Below are 14,907 nucleotides of genomic sequence, written 5' to 3' on the forward strand. Positions count from 1 at the left end.
GCCAAAATAGTTACCAAGTAGTCCCCTGCTTTGCTTACCACCGGCCTTGGCCGCGGCACCCAGTTTGGGAACCACTGCACTAGCCAACTGGTAATGATCCCGGTAAGGCCTATGGCCAATCCGCCACTGGTCTGACAGTTCTTTGATATCTTGATTACAGCTTATGATTGGTCCACCTGCTTAAATTTCCTTCAGCTAGGGATAAGAATCCACCCATAGAATTTTTTTTGCCTAGATTGTAAGGCAGCTTTAACAGCATTACAGTGGAATGTCTGAGTAATGTGGTTTTATGTATTTTATACTCATGGTTGATATCTTAACATTTTAACATTTTATCAATTAACTTTAGAAAAGTTAATTGATAAAAAAAAATTTTTAACCATTCAGTTACTTTAGCGAAAGTGCTGTAGTTTTAACCATTTATTTCCTGTATCACGGATGTTCAATATCCTTTGTAAGGGCAGCGATTGGAGCCCTGTGAATGCACTGCTTCACTGTTACAAATACATAGAGTCCCCTCTCTGCTTCAGGGGTCTCCTTATTGCTGGGTGCAGAAAGCATAAAATGAGAATGCCTAAGAATTGCTGACATCCCATAAAAATGCAGCCCTTCTAATAAAACAGCCCTCAAGAGAAGACTGTATATTTTACAGGCAGGAAAGACAATTCATAAAATAGCTTTCAATTATAAGGGCATTAAAGGGAATTTGTTTTAACCTAGCAGTAAATACCTGAAACAGGCCCTTTTGTTTGATCATTTTACTAGCTGAGTGCAAAACTAGCACCTGCTTAGTTGTAGCAGATATAATTGATTAATATTTATGCCGATTTCTTTTAGAAGTTGTTATAACTTGCTATATACCTGCATGCTTAGAATCCGTGACAAAGCCATTGGTGCTGGCAAAGCACAAAGAGACCTATATTTTTTTATGTATGTTCAGTGCTGTCCAAATGTGCCAATTCTCCTTCTTGGAGAGCTTTCTGCACACGTTTCTTGTTCTTTTTTGAATAAACAGGTTGTGTTATAATATCTACTGCTCTGTGTGCTTGTTGTAGGTTTGTTACGAATTGCTAATAATTCAACATTCCTTGACAGATTATCTATAATAGAGTTGTTTAATGGTTGCGCTGAGGGTGCTGCTAGGAAGCTAGCTAAATCTATTGACATCATCTGCTCTACTGCTGTGCAGACTGAAGGAAGCCTACCTGTGAGAAAGTATAGTCAGCTGAACAAAAAGTCTCTCACAGATTAATGGTGTTCTGAAGGATACCAGATGTTTTTGTTTATTACATAGTGCACAAAGCACTTTGTAGTAAAGCAAAATATCACTACGACCCATTGACCAGTCCTCCTTTAAATCTTTCAAACGTGCAACATCACCAAAGTTAACGGTTTGTCTTTTTTTGCAAAGAGGTTCAACATTATTTCCGCAAAGTTTTTTTTGTTTTTTTTTTTAAAAATAATAAAAAAATGATAAAGCCTAAAATGAGTTGTGGCTGCCTGTCAACTTGTGGATAGTAAGGGAAGTGAGTTGCTTGGGAAGTGCACTGACCAGTACCATTTCAGTTGATGCATTTCAACAAAAATCTTCAGCACACAATTTGGTGGGTTATAGTCATTACAGGTATTGCTTGTATCTCATAGTACCAGCTTTATCATAATGTGTGCTAGGTCCTTTGTCCTCTAGTTTATAGCTGTGCTCTCACCCAGCAGCTCATTGTTCTGGCAGCAGTGCACATAGAAATCTGTTGTGCAGTGACATGAATGCAGTCATGCTAAATTTTTTGAAAGACATCTTGGTACTGTATGTTCTGTGACATATCTGCCAAAATAACTAGTCCTTGTCCTACTGGAAGTGCTGGGAATTTAGATCGTCAGCTTTAAATGAAGTGACAAGGGCACTGACTAATGATGTATGCGAATGGGGGCGAAGGTGGTTGCCGAGTTGAGCAGTGTGGTTACTAGGCTAACCCTAGACAGCCGTAAAAGAGAAGAACCATTGAAAAAAACGTGATTCCAGACATAATCTGATAACATTCTATTGGACAGAATGCTGAAATACAGAAAATGCGTAGACGTAGCTGCTTTATTTGGTAACTGCAGAAAATTATATATAAATAAAGCTCTTTACTGTTTCCTTCAGTGTCTCTTTAATTACTCTTTTTTTTTTTTTTTTTTTTGAGCTGCAAAACAAATGGTAACAGAGAATTCATCAGAACATTTTCCTACGTACAAACCACTTTATATCTAACGAGCTGCATCTATGTGTTTAAGACAGTGAATCGTATCCCTTCCAAATTGAGCTATTACTCCAGTGACAACAATTCCTAGAGGATCATAAATAGGAATCAAAGATTGAAGGAAAATATCCTTTTATTGTAGGGGTACCAAGCTTGGGCTTTTGGGTTTATTTCCCATTATTAAATAAACATTTAGCCTATTCAGTGTTTTGAAATGTCACATTTGTGCTCAGAGCTACAACTACCTGGCAGCCTAACCTCTTTCTCTCTCTCTCTGCAGCGGACTTTGGTGTGTCAGCAAAAAATGTGAAGACTCTGCAAAGAAGAGATTCCTTCATTGGCACCCCTTACTGGTAAGTGTGTGACATGGCTCCTATATAAAGTGGCATTTAAAATATTGAAGGAATAGGAAGCAACATATTTAGTATTGTTTTTCACTAGACATCACAATGTCGGACTGCTTTTTGTACACTGTTGCATGTGGTTGTAGCGATGATGGAGTGTAGATAGGATTATATAGATTGGCTGACTGGGTTTTCCATCATCAGAAACCATCTAACTCCACCCATGGACGACTTTACAGGATTCAGTTCTGTAAATTTTTCAACAATTCCTAAACAATTATGATTTTTCTAAACCAGGCAATATTGTTGCAGACTGTTCCCTGGCAGTCAAGTATTCTAGGAATGGACGAGCGAAACATACTGCAGAAGTGAATGACGTGTTTGCTGTTAATGTAACTCTACAGGGAGGATTTATGTACTGTAGGTTATCATCTCCATGGAGTAACGCTGGTTACACTCATCTTTCTCTTTAATGTGAGGGTAACAATATGTTGCTGCTTAGCGTGGAGTCTTTGGGGAAATATTTTTATTATTGCTGAAACCGGTTAAATGTTTCCTCATGTAGAACCGATGTAAGCCGTGAAATATCTCGGAAGAGGGTATGAGACATAAAATGAAGTAAACCTTTGAGAGCCCTAAGGTACCCCACATAGAGGCAGATTTAAAGTGACAATCTTTACAAGTGAATGACTACTAAATTTAGGTTTTAGACAATTTTACGTTTTGGTCTATGCAATCTTGCTGCTTTTCTAATTGGCTTGCCCTTGGATATCACACAAAACCAAACTGTATCTAATAACCATAGCTGAGCATGTGGTATCAAAAGGCATAAAAACGCTGCTTAGGTGATCCAGACATAAATAAATCTAAAGTTTAAAAAGCTGCATGTTATTATTTACTTCTATATAGTTGTAGGTGTCTCATGCGCCCATCTTAGTAGCAGTAACATATGTATCAGGTGAACGTCTGACATACTTGCACCCAGATCCACTTGTGCCCAACCAGGCCATGAGCACAAAAAAATGTGTTGTTTTTTTTTAACATTTGTTTTGAGTAAACGGCACATATAATCATGGGAGGATTGGTAAGTTTTAGCCCAGGGGACAAGACTCTACTCGGCAGCCTTTTAGGAACATTTTAGAGGAACAAAATGCAAGTGACCCAGTGAACCTAGCCCAAAGTAGCCCACTGTGGGATGGACCCAGAGAGCAGATGCCACTCAGCCCAACCTGCCCCTGGGTATAATTTTCCTTGTGTATTAATGAAAGTAGCAAAAAAATACAAATATATGCCCACAAAATCATGTATTTACACACTCCCTTAAGCTTACCTATCCGCATCAGCTGTGAGTCCACAATCCACCAATCAGAAGCGACTAGCTGACTTAGTGTATTTGCACCTGCCCTCAGGCACACACAAGTGATATGGCTATTGTCTCAGTTATGCAGCCAACCCCCCCCCCCCCCCCCCATACTGTATCGGGTCTGTATTTGCACACCCCTTTCCCTCCCCCATTCCACATCTCCAAGCATTAGACCTGCATACAGACATGGGCATGCATCTTTTCTTGTGGACATGCGCAATACAAATTTGCTGACTACACTAAGCAAACAGGCGTATGCCAACTCTGCATGAGCCACACTGTGTTTGTTATTATAATAAATGAGGGATTCATTTAATTAGTAATTGCACAATGATCAGCGAATACTCCATTTCCTTTGCTGCTGTTATATATTATGTGGGAGATTAAATCCAGGAGAATTGTATTGGTATTATGAGAGCAGTTAGGTGAGACTGCAAAATATAATGACCTAAATACTTCTTAAAAGTGACTGGCACAGTGTATTGCTTTGTAAGACGAAGTATGCATGCAAGAAAGCAACTGGCATGTGAGCTCTGACCATAGCTGGCAAGTGAGCTCTGACCATTTCAGCTGATAGAAAGAGAATCTTCTGTAGCTCTGCATAGCAGGGAAAGCGATTGCTGCTTTAAGTCAGGAATGCTGGATGTCACAGCCAGTTGTTTTGTTCTGTGCATTGCAGCAGATTGATATCCAGATGTAAGAGGAATGTTTTTCATCAATGTGCTTTCCATTTACGCAGTTATTTTCCCTTTTTATTGCCCCATTATGGCAGTATAACATATTATGAAATATACAGCAGTGGATGCACAAACGAGAACTGTCTTATCCGTAATAATGTCTGATCTTCTGCTTCCAGGATGGCGCCAGAGGTGGTGATGTGCGAGACCATGAAGGATGCTCCATATGACTACAAAGCTGATATCTGGTCTTTGGGTATAACGCTCATTGAAATGGCTCAAATTGAACCACCACATCATGAACTTAATCCCATGCGTGTTTTATTGAAAATAGCCAAATCAGAGCCGCCCACCCTCTCTGCCCCTTCAAAATGGTAAGGGTTCTGATTTTAGGTTGTGACTGTGCCAGAAGTTATTCTCAGACTTATACCTGGTAGTAGAGTGGATTACTAGACAAATGAAAATCTATTTTTTGTAGATTCTTTAGAAGTCTGATTCAGATTGGGGATTATTGATGGGCAGAACACACACCAAGGCTTTGCTGGTTTGGTGTGTATCATTTTTATTTATACAATGGCATGAGATATGGGAGGAGAGAGAAATAAGGGTTTGAGAATGTAGAACATACTGTACATTTATGTAATCCTCTAATTTTGCTGTATGTGTCGAGGAAGCTGCAATGAGTAACCCTTAAAATATCTTTGCGCTTCCGTTTATGAATTTAGACAATAAGTATGTTCGGACACTTGTCCACTCTTTCAAAACATTGATCTCTGCAGCTTTGCATTGGAGAGTTGCCAGGGAAATGAGTAAGTGAAAAAAAAGAATGCTTTAAGCTTTGACATGTTACCATTTGTACTGTATCTCTAATGACATCGCCAAATGTTGTGGTATTGTAAGGTCCCAGGGGTTTCGGGATTTCCTGAAAACAGCTCTCGAGAAGAATCCAGAGACCAGGCCAAGCGCGGTACAACTTCTGGAGGTGAGCCAAGCTCCTTGTCCCGCAATGATTATCTAGAAGGTTTCTCTGTTATGCTAATAATAATTTTGTTTTCATGCGTTACTTTACTAGTTTATAAGTTCTTACCTTTTATGCAGAGTATTAACATTTTAAATTCTAAAATACTAGATCAGCTTAAAAAATGTACACTTCTTGTCAAAGACATCTCTCTAAATGTGGAAGCATGGTATTTTATACAGACTTGCCCGTGCTACACATTCACTTAGGGCCTAACTCCTTCGGATGTAAGTCCTGTTGCATGTTTTATGTTGCATGTAATTGCTCTGCGTTTGATCAGAAAATGACTTTCCACCAGTGAATGCAATTGCATAAAATTCATGTCTAAAGGCAAACAACACTTCAGAAAGCCTATGATATGAAGGGGTGGACGCACGTAAACAATATACAATAAGGGCGCGCTGAGGTTGAGCGCTCACACGTTTGTCAGACTGAAGTTTAGGACATCTCTTTTTTAGCCGACACAACATGTGTTTGCAAGTATAAATTATTATATTATATTTTTTATAAATGATTATAGTATTAATATAAAATTGATTTAAAAAAAAAAAAAGTGCACTTTCTGATGGGACTTTATATTGCACATATGAATGTGTGCATCTTGCCGTCTGTTCTGTCTGTCTACATATGGCAAGTAACGTATAGTCAGAGCGTACTTATACTCATATTAGATGGAAAGGTTTCTGGAGATCTGCTTGTATTTGAATACAGGCATACATGCGTACAAGTTATGTGCTATTTTTTGTAAACGCAAGTTGCATTCACATTGCTTTCGAATAAGAATCGGGGCCTTAATGAGGATGTTGGTGCAGTGCTGTGTATAGCAGCAGACATTTTGCTGGGAGAAAAGGCTTCAGTTTTCCAGTTAATGTGTTCTGTACAGTCGTTTTGAGTTTTATATATTTTTTTTTTTTTTCCTGTATATTTCCGGAGTTTTGTTACTGAACGAGTTCCATCCACATCTGCTGTGACATGCCTGTTTTGTGACTTCATCACTGTTTATATAAAAACACTTCCTTAGATTACCTTTCCGTTTCCCTACAATTTCAGAATATTTTCTCTTGTTCTAGAAATCCTCTTGTACATTTTCCTTTGGTATCCCCATAACCCTAGTAGCGTTACTAACAGAACTCTCCCACCTTTCAGGTTGAGCACATTTCTCATTGACAAATGGCATAGTTGAGCTGATTGCAGTGTTTTCATCTAACTGCACCACACTACTATTGGAATACAGTGGGTGGGTGGGGTTAGTGTGGCACATTCCGGAATGTTCTCCCTTTGGCACTTGCCAGATTGCACTATTTGTCAAACAGAAACATGCTCCAACTGTACCTATACCTACTGCTTGAGTGACAGGCACCTGTGAGTCATTGACGACCAAATGAAAGAAGCTCTTTACCCTGGTCATCCCTAACATTGGGAGCATCATAGTGCAAACTATTTACACAGGCAGTTTGACCCATCTCTCCACCAGGTCTCACCTGCTGTTAATGATAGTATCATGTTCCCTGCTCTCCTCATGCTCCTTTAATAGAAAAATGTGTAATTTTAAAACTAGGAATTTTGATCCATCGAAACTGAACATAAAGTATTTTTTTTAAAAATAAGCATCCATGTAATATGTGTTGTGATGTTGATAGGAAAGCTTCCATCCCATTATTAGATGTCCATCTTGTTCTCAAGTCCTCTGTGTGTTTAATGCACATGCCTGTTTGTTTTGGTGTACCAGCACCCCTTTGTTAGAAAAGCCGTTAATAACCGAGTTCTGCGGGATCTTGTGGCCGAAGCGAAAGCTGAAGTATTGGATGAAATAGAAGACAATGGAGAAATGGATGATGAGGAGTCGCCAGACCCACAGTCTGTAAGTTACAACACCCTTCCTTCTTGTCAGTTCTCTTTAGTGGGCATTGGTGTGTCACACTTTTTAATGGGAACTTTTGGTCATGAAAAAAATATCTACTTAATTACTATGCAATTTGTAGGTCCAGAATGTGAATTTCTCTTTCTGAAATGATTATTTTTGCTGGTTATCGTTGCATCAGTACATTTTATTGTAGGTAATTGTACTGTCTTTATATTCTGTAGAATTAAGATACATGAAGGGCGTAGAACAGAATTTTATAGTGTCCTACAGGAGAGAGAACATTTTTTACTTGTTACTGTAAACCATTTTCATGTTAATTTTTCTGTTTATTAGCCACCTACAAAGAACAACAGCAAATACTCTTTCGATGTGGAGAAGGATAAGCAGCCTATAAGTAATGGAATAAAGCCCCACAGAGAACAAGCTGACGTCCAAAGTCCAGACAGTACCATAAGCAGCAAAGCTGAAAGTAAAAGTTCTTCTGAGGACATTGGGCAAAAACTTAATGGTGTAGAAGATGCCAAACCTGACATCATTTTTATTAACCCATTAATTGGTCCTAACCTAGGGAACAACTGGACATCTGAAAAGCATAATCAGGACAGGGAAAAAGACCATGGTCTGTCTGTGCCTAACAACCACAGGCCAAAGAGCAGCCAGTATGAGCGTCTGGCTGCTGAACTGATTTCCAATGGAAGCTTTGACTCTCCCTCCCGCTTCAGCAGCCAATCCAAAAGGGATTCTGACTCGGGCAGTAACTCTGCATCGGGCAGTGTGGACCTCAGTGTGAACCTATCTGGTGATCTATCCATTAATAAGGAGACTGGCTCGCTGTCAGTCAGGGTAAGATAGTTTCTGTGATTTCTAAAGTTTTCCAAAATTTCTTCACTTAATTTTACTATTAACATGTATGTGGATTTCAGATCATTTATTTTCAGTCTCGATCTTATCTGTGTGGAGTTTGTATGTTCTCCCTGTGTTTGCGTGGGTTTCCTCCGGGTGCTCCGGTTTCCTCCCACACTCCAAAAACATACTAGTAGGTTAATTGGCTGCTATCAAAAAAATTGACCCTAGTGTGTGTGTGTCTGTGTGTCTGTGTGTCTGTGTGTGTCTGTGTGTGTCTGTGTGTGTCTGTGTGTGTCTGTGTGTGTCTGTGTGTGTCTGTGTGTGTCTGTGTGTGTCTGTGTGTGTCTGTGTGTGTCTGTGTGTGTGTGTGTGTCTGTGTGTGTCTGTGTGTCTGTGTGTCTGTGTGTCTGTGTTAGGAAAGTTAGGCTGTAAGCTCCAATGGGGCAGGGACTGATGTGAATGAGTTCTCTGTACAGCGCTGCAGAATCAGTGGCGCTATATAAATAAATGGTGATGATGATGATCTGCTAGAAATTTTGCCACTATCAAACAGAATGGAATTTGCTGTTCTCTACTACTGGAACGTCATAACAGTATTTGAAACTTCATGGGATCCAATATATGCGGGCTCATAGCAAAGTAATTTTTCTAGTATCATCAGGTATTTAAACACCCAGGGCCAATGGCTTTCAATGCCTGGATGTTTTAAAGCAAAGCATGGTTGGATAAACACCTGCCATGTAGACGTTCTTTTTCCTGTTTTACATTGCAGTACAAATGGCCCCATGGAAGCCATTATAAACAGTGAGGGTAGATGCACTATACAGCCTGTGCAGCCATGTAGATGATTATTTTCCAGAAATTCCCATCTGGACATTTTATATTTATGTATGTTACCTGGTGCTCTTTAAATGCTACAAACCCTAACAAATTATTCAAAACAAAGGTTAGAACTTAAAATTTATATATCTAGTAGTATTTTTATCTTATTTAATCGTTTTAAAACTAATAATTTATGTGCCCAGGTATAAAAATTGCTTAACACATTCATGGCATACACATGGCAATCGGCGATAGCTGCACATTTGTTGTGCTCTTATGCTCTGCTTTGCACATAATACTATTCATACAAGTGTAAAGCAAATAAAATTATGAAAACTAATGGTAAATAACACAGTAAAACCGAGACGTATCAATACACTAAAAATAAGTTTGTCTTAAGTATCTGCTGGATCACCATCTCTGCTCATCCACAGGGCCCACTGAGCCAAACTGTCGGTGTATGTGACCAAATGTCCAAGCCGAGAAGGTTGCGTGTAACATCATCCTTGCCCAAGGGTGGCAAAAGAGCCTACACTATCTCCAATGCCTTGCTCTACCATCCCTGAATCTCTCCACAATGCACCTACTCGGTTTACTATCTCTATAAGTTCCTAGTCACTTCCACAACACTCTCCAAACTCACTATCTCCACATATTCCCATCCTCCTTTCAACGTGCACTCATATTAAATAAATAAACTCTTAACTCGCCCTGTCCCCCCAACTACTCCTCCCATTTGCCTTCAAAATACTTGAGACTTGTGTTCAACCACCTTTCTCACTTTTCTCCCATTCCTTCCCTGACCCTTGGCACCTCTTTCACCCCAACATTTCCTGATTTAACACTTACAGAAATGATAAACTATCTACTTGAAGCAAATTCTAATGGTCACTTCTCCATTCTCATCATCTTGGACCTCTCTGCTGCTACACATTTTGATCACCCTTTTCTCCTGCACACCTTTCACTCCTTTTGCCTTCATAACCGTTCTTGGCTGATGCCCTTTGCAACCGCTCCTTCAGTGTATACCTCTGGCACATCCTCCTCAACACCCACTAACTTTTGTGGTTCTACAAAGGGCTAATCCTTGACCGCCTGCTTTTGTCACTATACACCTAATTTGATCATTTTGGCCACCAGTACCATCTCTACACCGAAGGCACCTAAATCGTTTACCCCTTCCCTGATGCCTCCCTTCCTTTACTACCTTGTTTCACCGAATCTCTTTCCACCTCTCCACATGGATTTCCAAATGCTACCTTAAGCTCAGGTTGCCCAAAAGAGAAAAATAAATTTTTCACTTCTCCCATCACCACCTCCCCTTAAATTTCCCTCCGTGTCAACTACACCAGATTTTCCTCAGTCTCCATAGGCTCCCAAGACTGTTGGGTCACTATTGCAGCATGTGGCAGAAATGGAGAGAGGTTTAGCTCAGTTTTGTTTCACTCCTTAGTGTTGCTGCTAACTCAGTTAGCCCTATGGCTGGTGGAGGTTGCACAAAGTCTGCTGGTTTGGATACTTGTACACAGTGTCCATGTTCCTGGTGATTGTGCAACTGATACTGTTCATGCATTATTGTACTCTGATGCTAGAGCTCTTTTGTTTGGAACATCCCTGTCTCCTACAAACTGAAATAGATATCGCTTTAACCTAAATAATGTGGCTGACTGTAATAAGAAGCAATAAATGATTTCTAGTTCTGCAGTTTCCACAGTATCCTATGATAACCACAGTCACACAGCACATAATAATTTGAGTAGAGAGGCATTGTAATTTGTAACGCCCCTCTGAGCTCCAACTACACTGTAAAACACGCCCCTTGCCCCCCCATCCTCTGTCTTCACATGCCATGCTGAGAATCTGTCTGTATATGACTGTCAGCCATACTTTATCTGCCTCCAGAGAGATTTTGAAAAGGAGATGAGTTGTAGGAGGATAGCTAAGAAAAATTCTCAGATGGATGCTTAAAAATTGCTTAACTTGATATTTAATGAAAAGAAAACTATGGCATTGCTGCTTTAAAGGGGAAACATAAAACAGTTTTGTGTATTCATGAAGTTGTATGTTACTAATGAAAAGTGAAAACTGGCTTTACTGTTTGTAGAATTTGTGTGATGATCTGCATCATAATGTGGCAATAGTGGGACATGACTTTGTAATGTGCAGTGTGCACAGGACTAGCATAGCAGCACTACATTTCTGTTCCATTCTTTGTGTTTATCAAGCTCTAAATGATTCATCCAGTATGCTGGCATACATCCGCGCTCCATCACTTCCTGGATCAACTCCACCAACCTGCTTATTTGCATTCCTGAAATTTTATCAACATGTGACCTCTCCTTTGTTTACTAACAGTGTCAGTTCACAAACTAATAATTTGATATATATAACTCTATAACAAATTATATCTAGATGTCAAGAATAGAAAAGTTTCTGAAAGATTAGGAACATTTAGCTGTGTGTTTTTATATAAGATGTTGGTTCAGGCAATACATACTAGGGTTTTAATTTTTTTTTTCGTGCAATGATTTGAGTCCAATTAGCTGTTTGAGGCATAGACCACTCTTCTGTGCACTCGCAAACTCTTCTAATACATGCCGAGTCCTATTTAGAGTAGATACTGTCCTTGGTAATATGGGTAAATATGTCCTAAATTAGTAATTGCACTGCACATTCCCATCTCCAAAATCCCCATTATTATATTTACTGGAAAATATGGGAGGTTGGTAATGACACGTGCAAGTTACAGAAATGTTATACAAATCCACTTCTGTGTTGCAAAAGTCATGTTTGCCTTGATTTTATATATGACCACGTGTACAGCAAAATAAATGAAGCACAGTATTTGGTGGCAGCCCTAGGGACACTTATCACACACAGCTTGCCACTAGGCAAATAGGTGAAATACCTGCAGTAAATGCTTATTAATGCTGTGTGGCCATAGCACACCATTTAATAACATTTGGGGTTTAATAATTGTGTGAGTCTTGATTATTTGGGGTTAAACACCATATATCCATGAAATATGTAACAAATTTTGTCAATTTTGGGAAAGTCACCATTACAAAAAAAAAAACCTCTCAAAATGGTTCTTTGCTCTGCTGGTTATATTTTTTTTATACCTAATTGCATTGTTGCATTGTGTATCATTCATATGGCATTAAGGAAAGCGCAGACCTGCAATACTTTGGACAGATTTTTCCAGCAACTTTCAAGTTTATTTTAAAAAAGTAGAATTAGTTGTGTTTGCTTTAGTGTAGCTGCTATTATCACTGTAGTCCTAATCTGTCTCAATGCCTTGTTACTTTTTTACTGGGTAGCAAAACACTAGTTAGCTTTAACTACTAACTAATTCGGGTGTTCTTAATCTGTGGGTTGGGGACTAAGTGTGACCTGTCACCTACACACAGTGGAGGCATTCATTCTTTGTGGGCTGACTTAATACAATCATGATAACATTACGATTTTCTTGCAAATTGTAAGGCTACATGTTCAGCGCACACATTTGTTGTACCCAATGTGTGTAACTGACAGGTCCACTTTATAATGTAACTCCTATTAAAAACAAATTATCCCCCCCACCTCCCATATTATTTAAAGACTGTCATTTTATTGATTTTCACTATGTTTGCTTATATCCCTGTACAACAATGTGTAAAAGAACAGGACTCAATGCTCATTTCTAGCTAATAATGCTATGACATATCTGCACATTGCCATAGTGTTCTTTGGATGTAGTAAATACTACTGACATAGGGGCAGGCTGGGCTGGGGGAATCTGGGCTGGTCCCATAGTGGGCTACCTTGGGCTTGGTCACTAGGCCATCTGTATTTTTTGTCCTTGAAAATATTCCTAATAGACTGCTGAGTCGAGTCTTGCCCTCCCCTGATGGCAGCACCCTGGAGATATGCATCTTCAGATCTGTCAAATGGTTGTTCTCTCCCCTTCACAGTATGGCCTCCTCAGTATAGGGGAAATAGGTAAGCACGTGGACACAGTTCATTCTATAACAGTATTAATCTCCAAATAGTAGAGAGAGAGAAAATGTGTTACACTTCAACATAGGGTGGCCATACCATTTATTTTTGGTGTTGAGGACTCTCTAATGTCCTTTTATTCCCAGTTTCTTTCTTATAATATTTTTAGTTGAGTTCTACACAACCATAACATTTTTAAAAGCTTGTAATAGAAAAGTGAACTTTTGTTTGTGAAGCTGATTAATAGTTTTCATTTGGATCTGTAAAAGATTAAGATGATGGTGTTGTCAACAGCTCAGAATCTGGCACAGACACTGTGTGCTGCCTGTGGAGATCTCCTTATATTCAGTCACACTACTGTGTCTGGCTCTTCTGGATCCGGATTCCAAAAAAAATAAAACATAGAAACTTTAGCTTGACACTCTGGGGTAGATTCACTTCCCTGTGTTGTTCTTTAGAACATCGCATCCCGCGCACTAATATATTTTATATATTTTATAGATTATAACATCATAAGAAATGTTTTCACTGTAGTTTCACTTTAAATTGGATATTGTTTGCAACGGATTGCCCTCTACAGGTTGTCACATAGCTCAACATCTCTCAGAAGAGTCACATTTTCTGTAGTATTTTCATCATACGTGACAACGTTTCCTCGTTGGCTTCAGGGAGATCCCAGGGGAGATGGGCGCGCGGGGGTGGGGCTTGACGAATCACATTAAGATGACGCGATACTTGCGTCAATCAGCCCCCCCAGCCACTTATCTACTGCAAGAGCGAGAACCGGGAGGTTGCCCTGCTCTCCCAGGAGCCCGGGAGGTGTCCCAGAAATGCGGGAGTCTTCCGGACATTATGGGAGAGTAGGCAACTATGCGTTAAAGAAAAGCAGCTAATGAATCTCTAGAGACTGAAGTGTGTTTTACATTTGTGTCTCCATTACTGAAGTCATGTTGTCTTACCTGTCAGTCTCTGATTAAATCTTGGTCTCCATGAAAATGGCCACCTCCATAGGCATCAATACATGGACATAGGACACAATTTCTGAACTGTCATCCTGCCACAGATGGTGAAGCCAACCACGTCTTGTACTGGCTCAGCATCAGGGAGAATGCCAGACTCTTCAGGGATTGAGGGAGATCACTCCTATTTCAGGGAGTCTCCCTGACATTCAGGGAGAGTTGGCAAGTATGATTTTCATAAGTAGGCAAAAAGCAGTAATACTAGTAATACCCACTGTACCAGGTTTATTTTTATGGTTTTGTTTCTAAATTCTTTCTAAATGCTCACATGAAAGTGGTACGGGATATGCTGTATAACTTGGTAATGTTTGCTTGTCGTAGGAGACCCGCCTTCACAACAAGACTCTGAAGCGTACAAGAAGATATGTAGTAGATGGCGTGGAGGTGAGCATCACCACCTCGAAAATTATTGGCGACGACGATAAGAAAGATGAGGAGATGCGCTTTCTGAGGTACACAATAATCTTCTCTTTCATTTGCCACATTGAGCTATTGGTATTACTCATACCTGTGCATATTCATAAGTAGAATCTAAAAATCATGTTAAAAGGTACTTGTACACCAAGTCCAGTATAGCTGGGCAATAAAAGTATAGGGGAATACATTGGAAGGTAAAATAAACTTGATTTTATTTACATTTTTTAATTCACATCCATGAATTAAGATGGTATGCAAATTTTGATAAACTTTTCTGTTGCCTTTCTGTTTGATAGAAAAAAAGAATGCATTAAAGTAA

At 39.5% G+C, this 14,907-nt stretch overlaps 1 protein-coding gene across 1 annotated transcript in view; it reads left to right on the forward strand.

Annotated features, from left to right (window-relative positions):
* Window positions 1–14,907, forward strand: part of STK10 (serine/threonine kinase 10) — a 98,529-nt gene that overhangs the window by 66,098 nt on the left and 17,524 nt on the right. The window contains exons 5-10 of the mRNA XM_075209625.1: window positions 2,521–2,593; window positions 4,804–4,998; window positions 5,525–5,606; window positions 7,372–7,503; window positions 7,840–8,349; window positions 14,493–14,623. Of these exons, the coding sequence (XP_075065726.1) occupies window positions 2,521–2,593; window positions 4,804–4,998; window positions 5,525–5,606; window positions 7,372–7,503; window positions 7,840–8,349; window positions 14,493–14,623 (1,123 nt within the window). The remainder of the gene's footprint in view (window positions 1–2,520; window positions 2,594–4,803; window positions 4,999–5,524; window positions 5,607–7,371; window positions 7,504–7,839; window positions 8,350–14,492; window positions 14,624–14,907) is intronic.

The sequence above is a fragment of the Mixophyes fleayi genome, chromosome 4, assembly GCF_038048845.1.
Source record: "Mixophyes fleayi isolate aMixFle1 chromosome 4, aMixFle1.hap1, whole genome shotgun sequence".
NCBI classification, from domain to species: Eukaryota; Metazoa; Chordata; class Amphibia; order Anura; family Limnodynastidae; genus Mixophyes; species Mixophyes fleayi.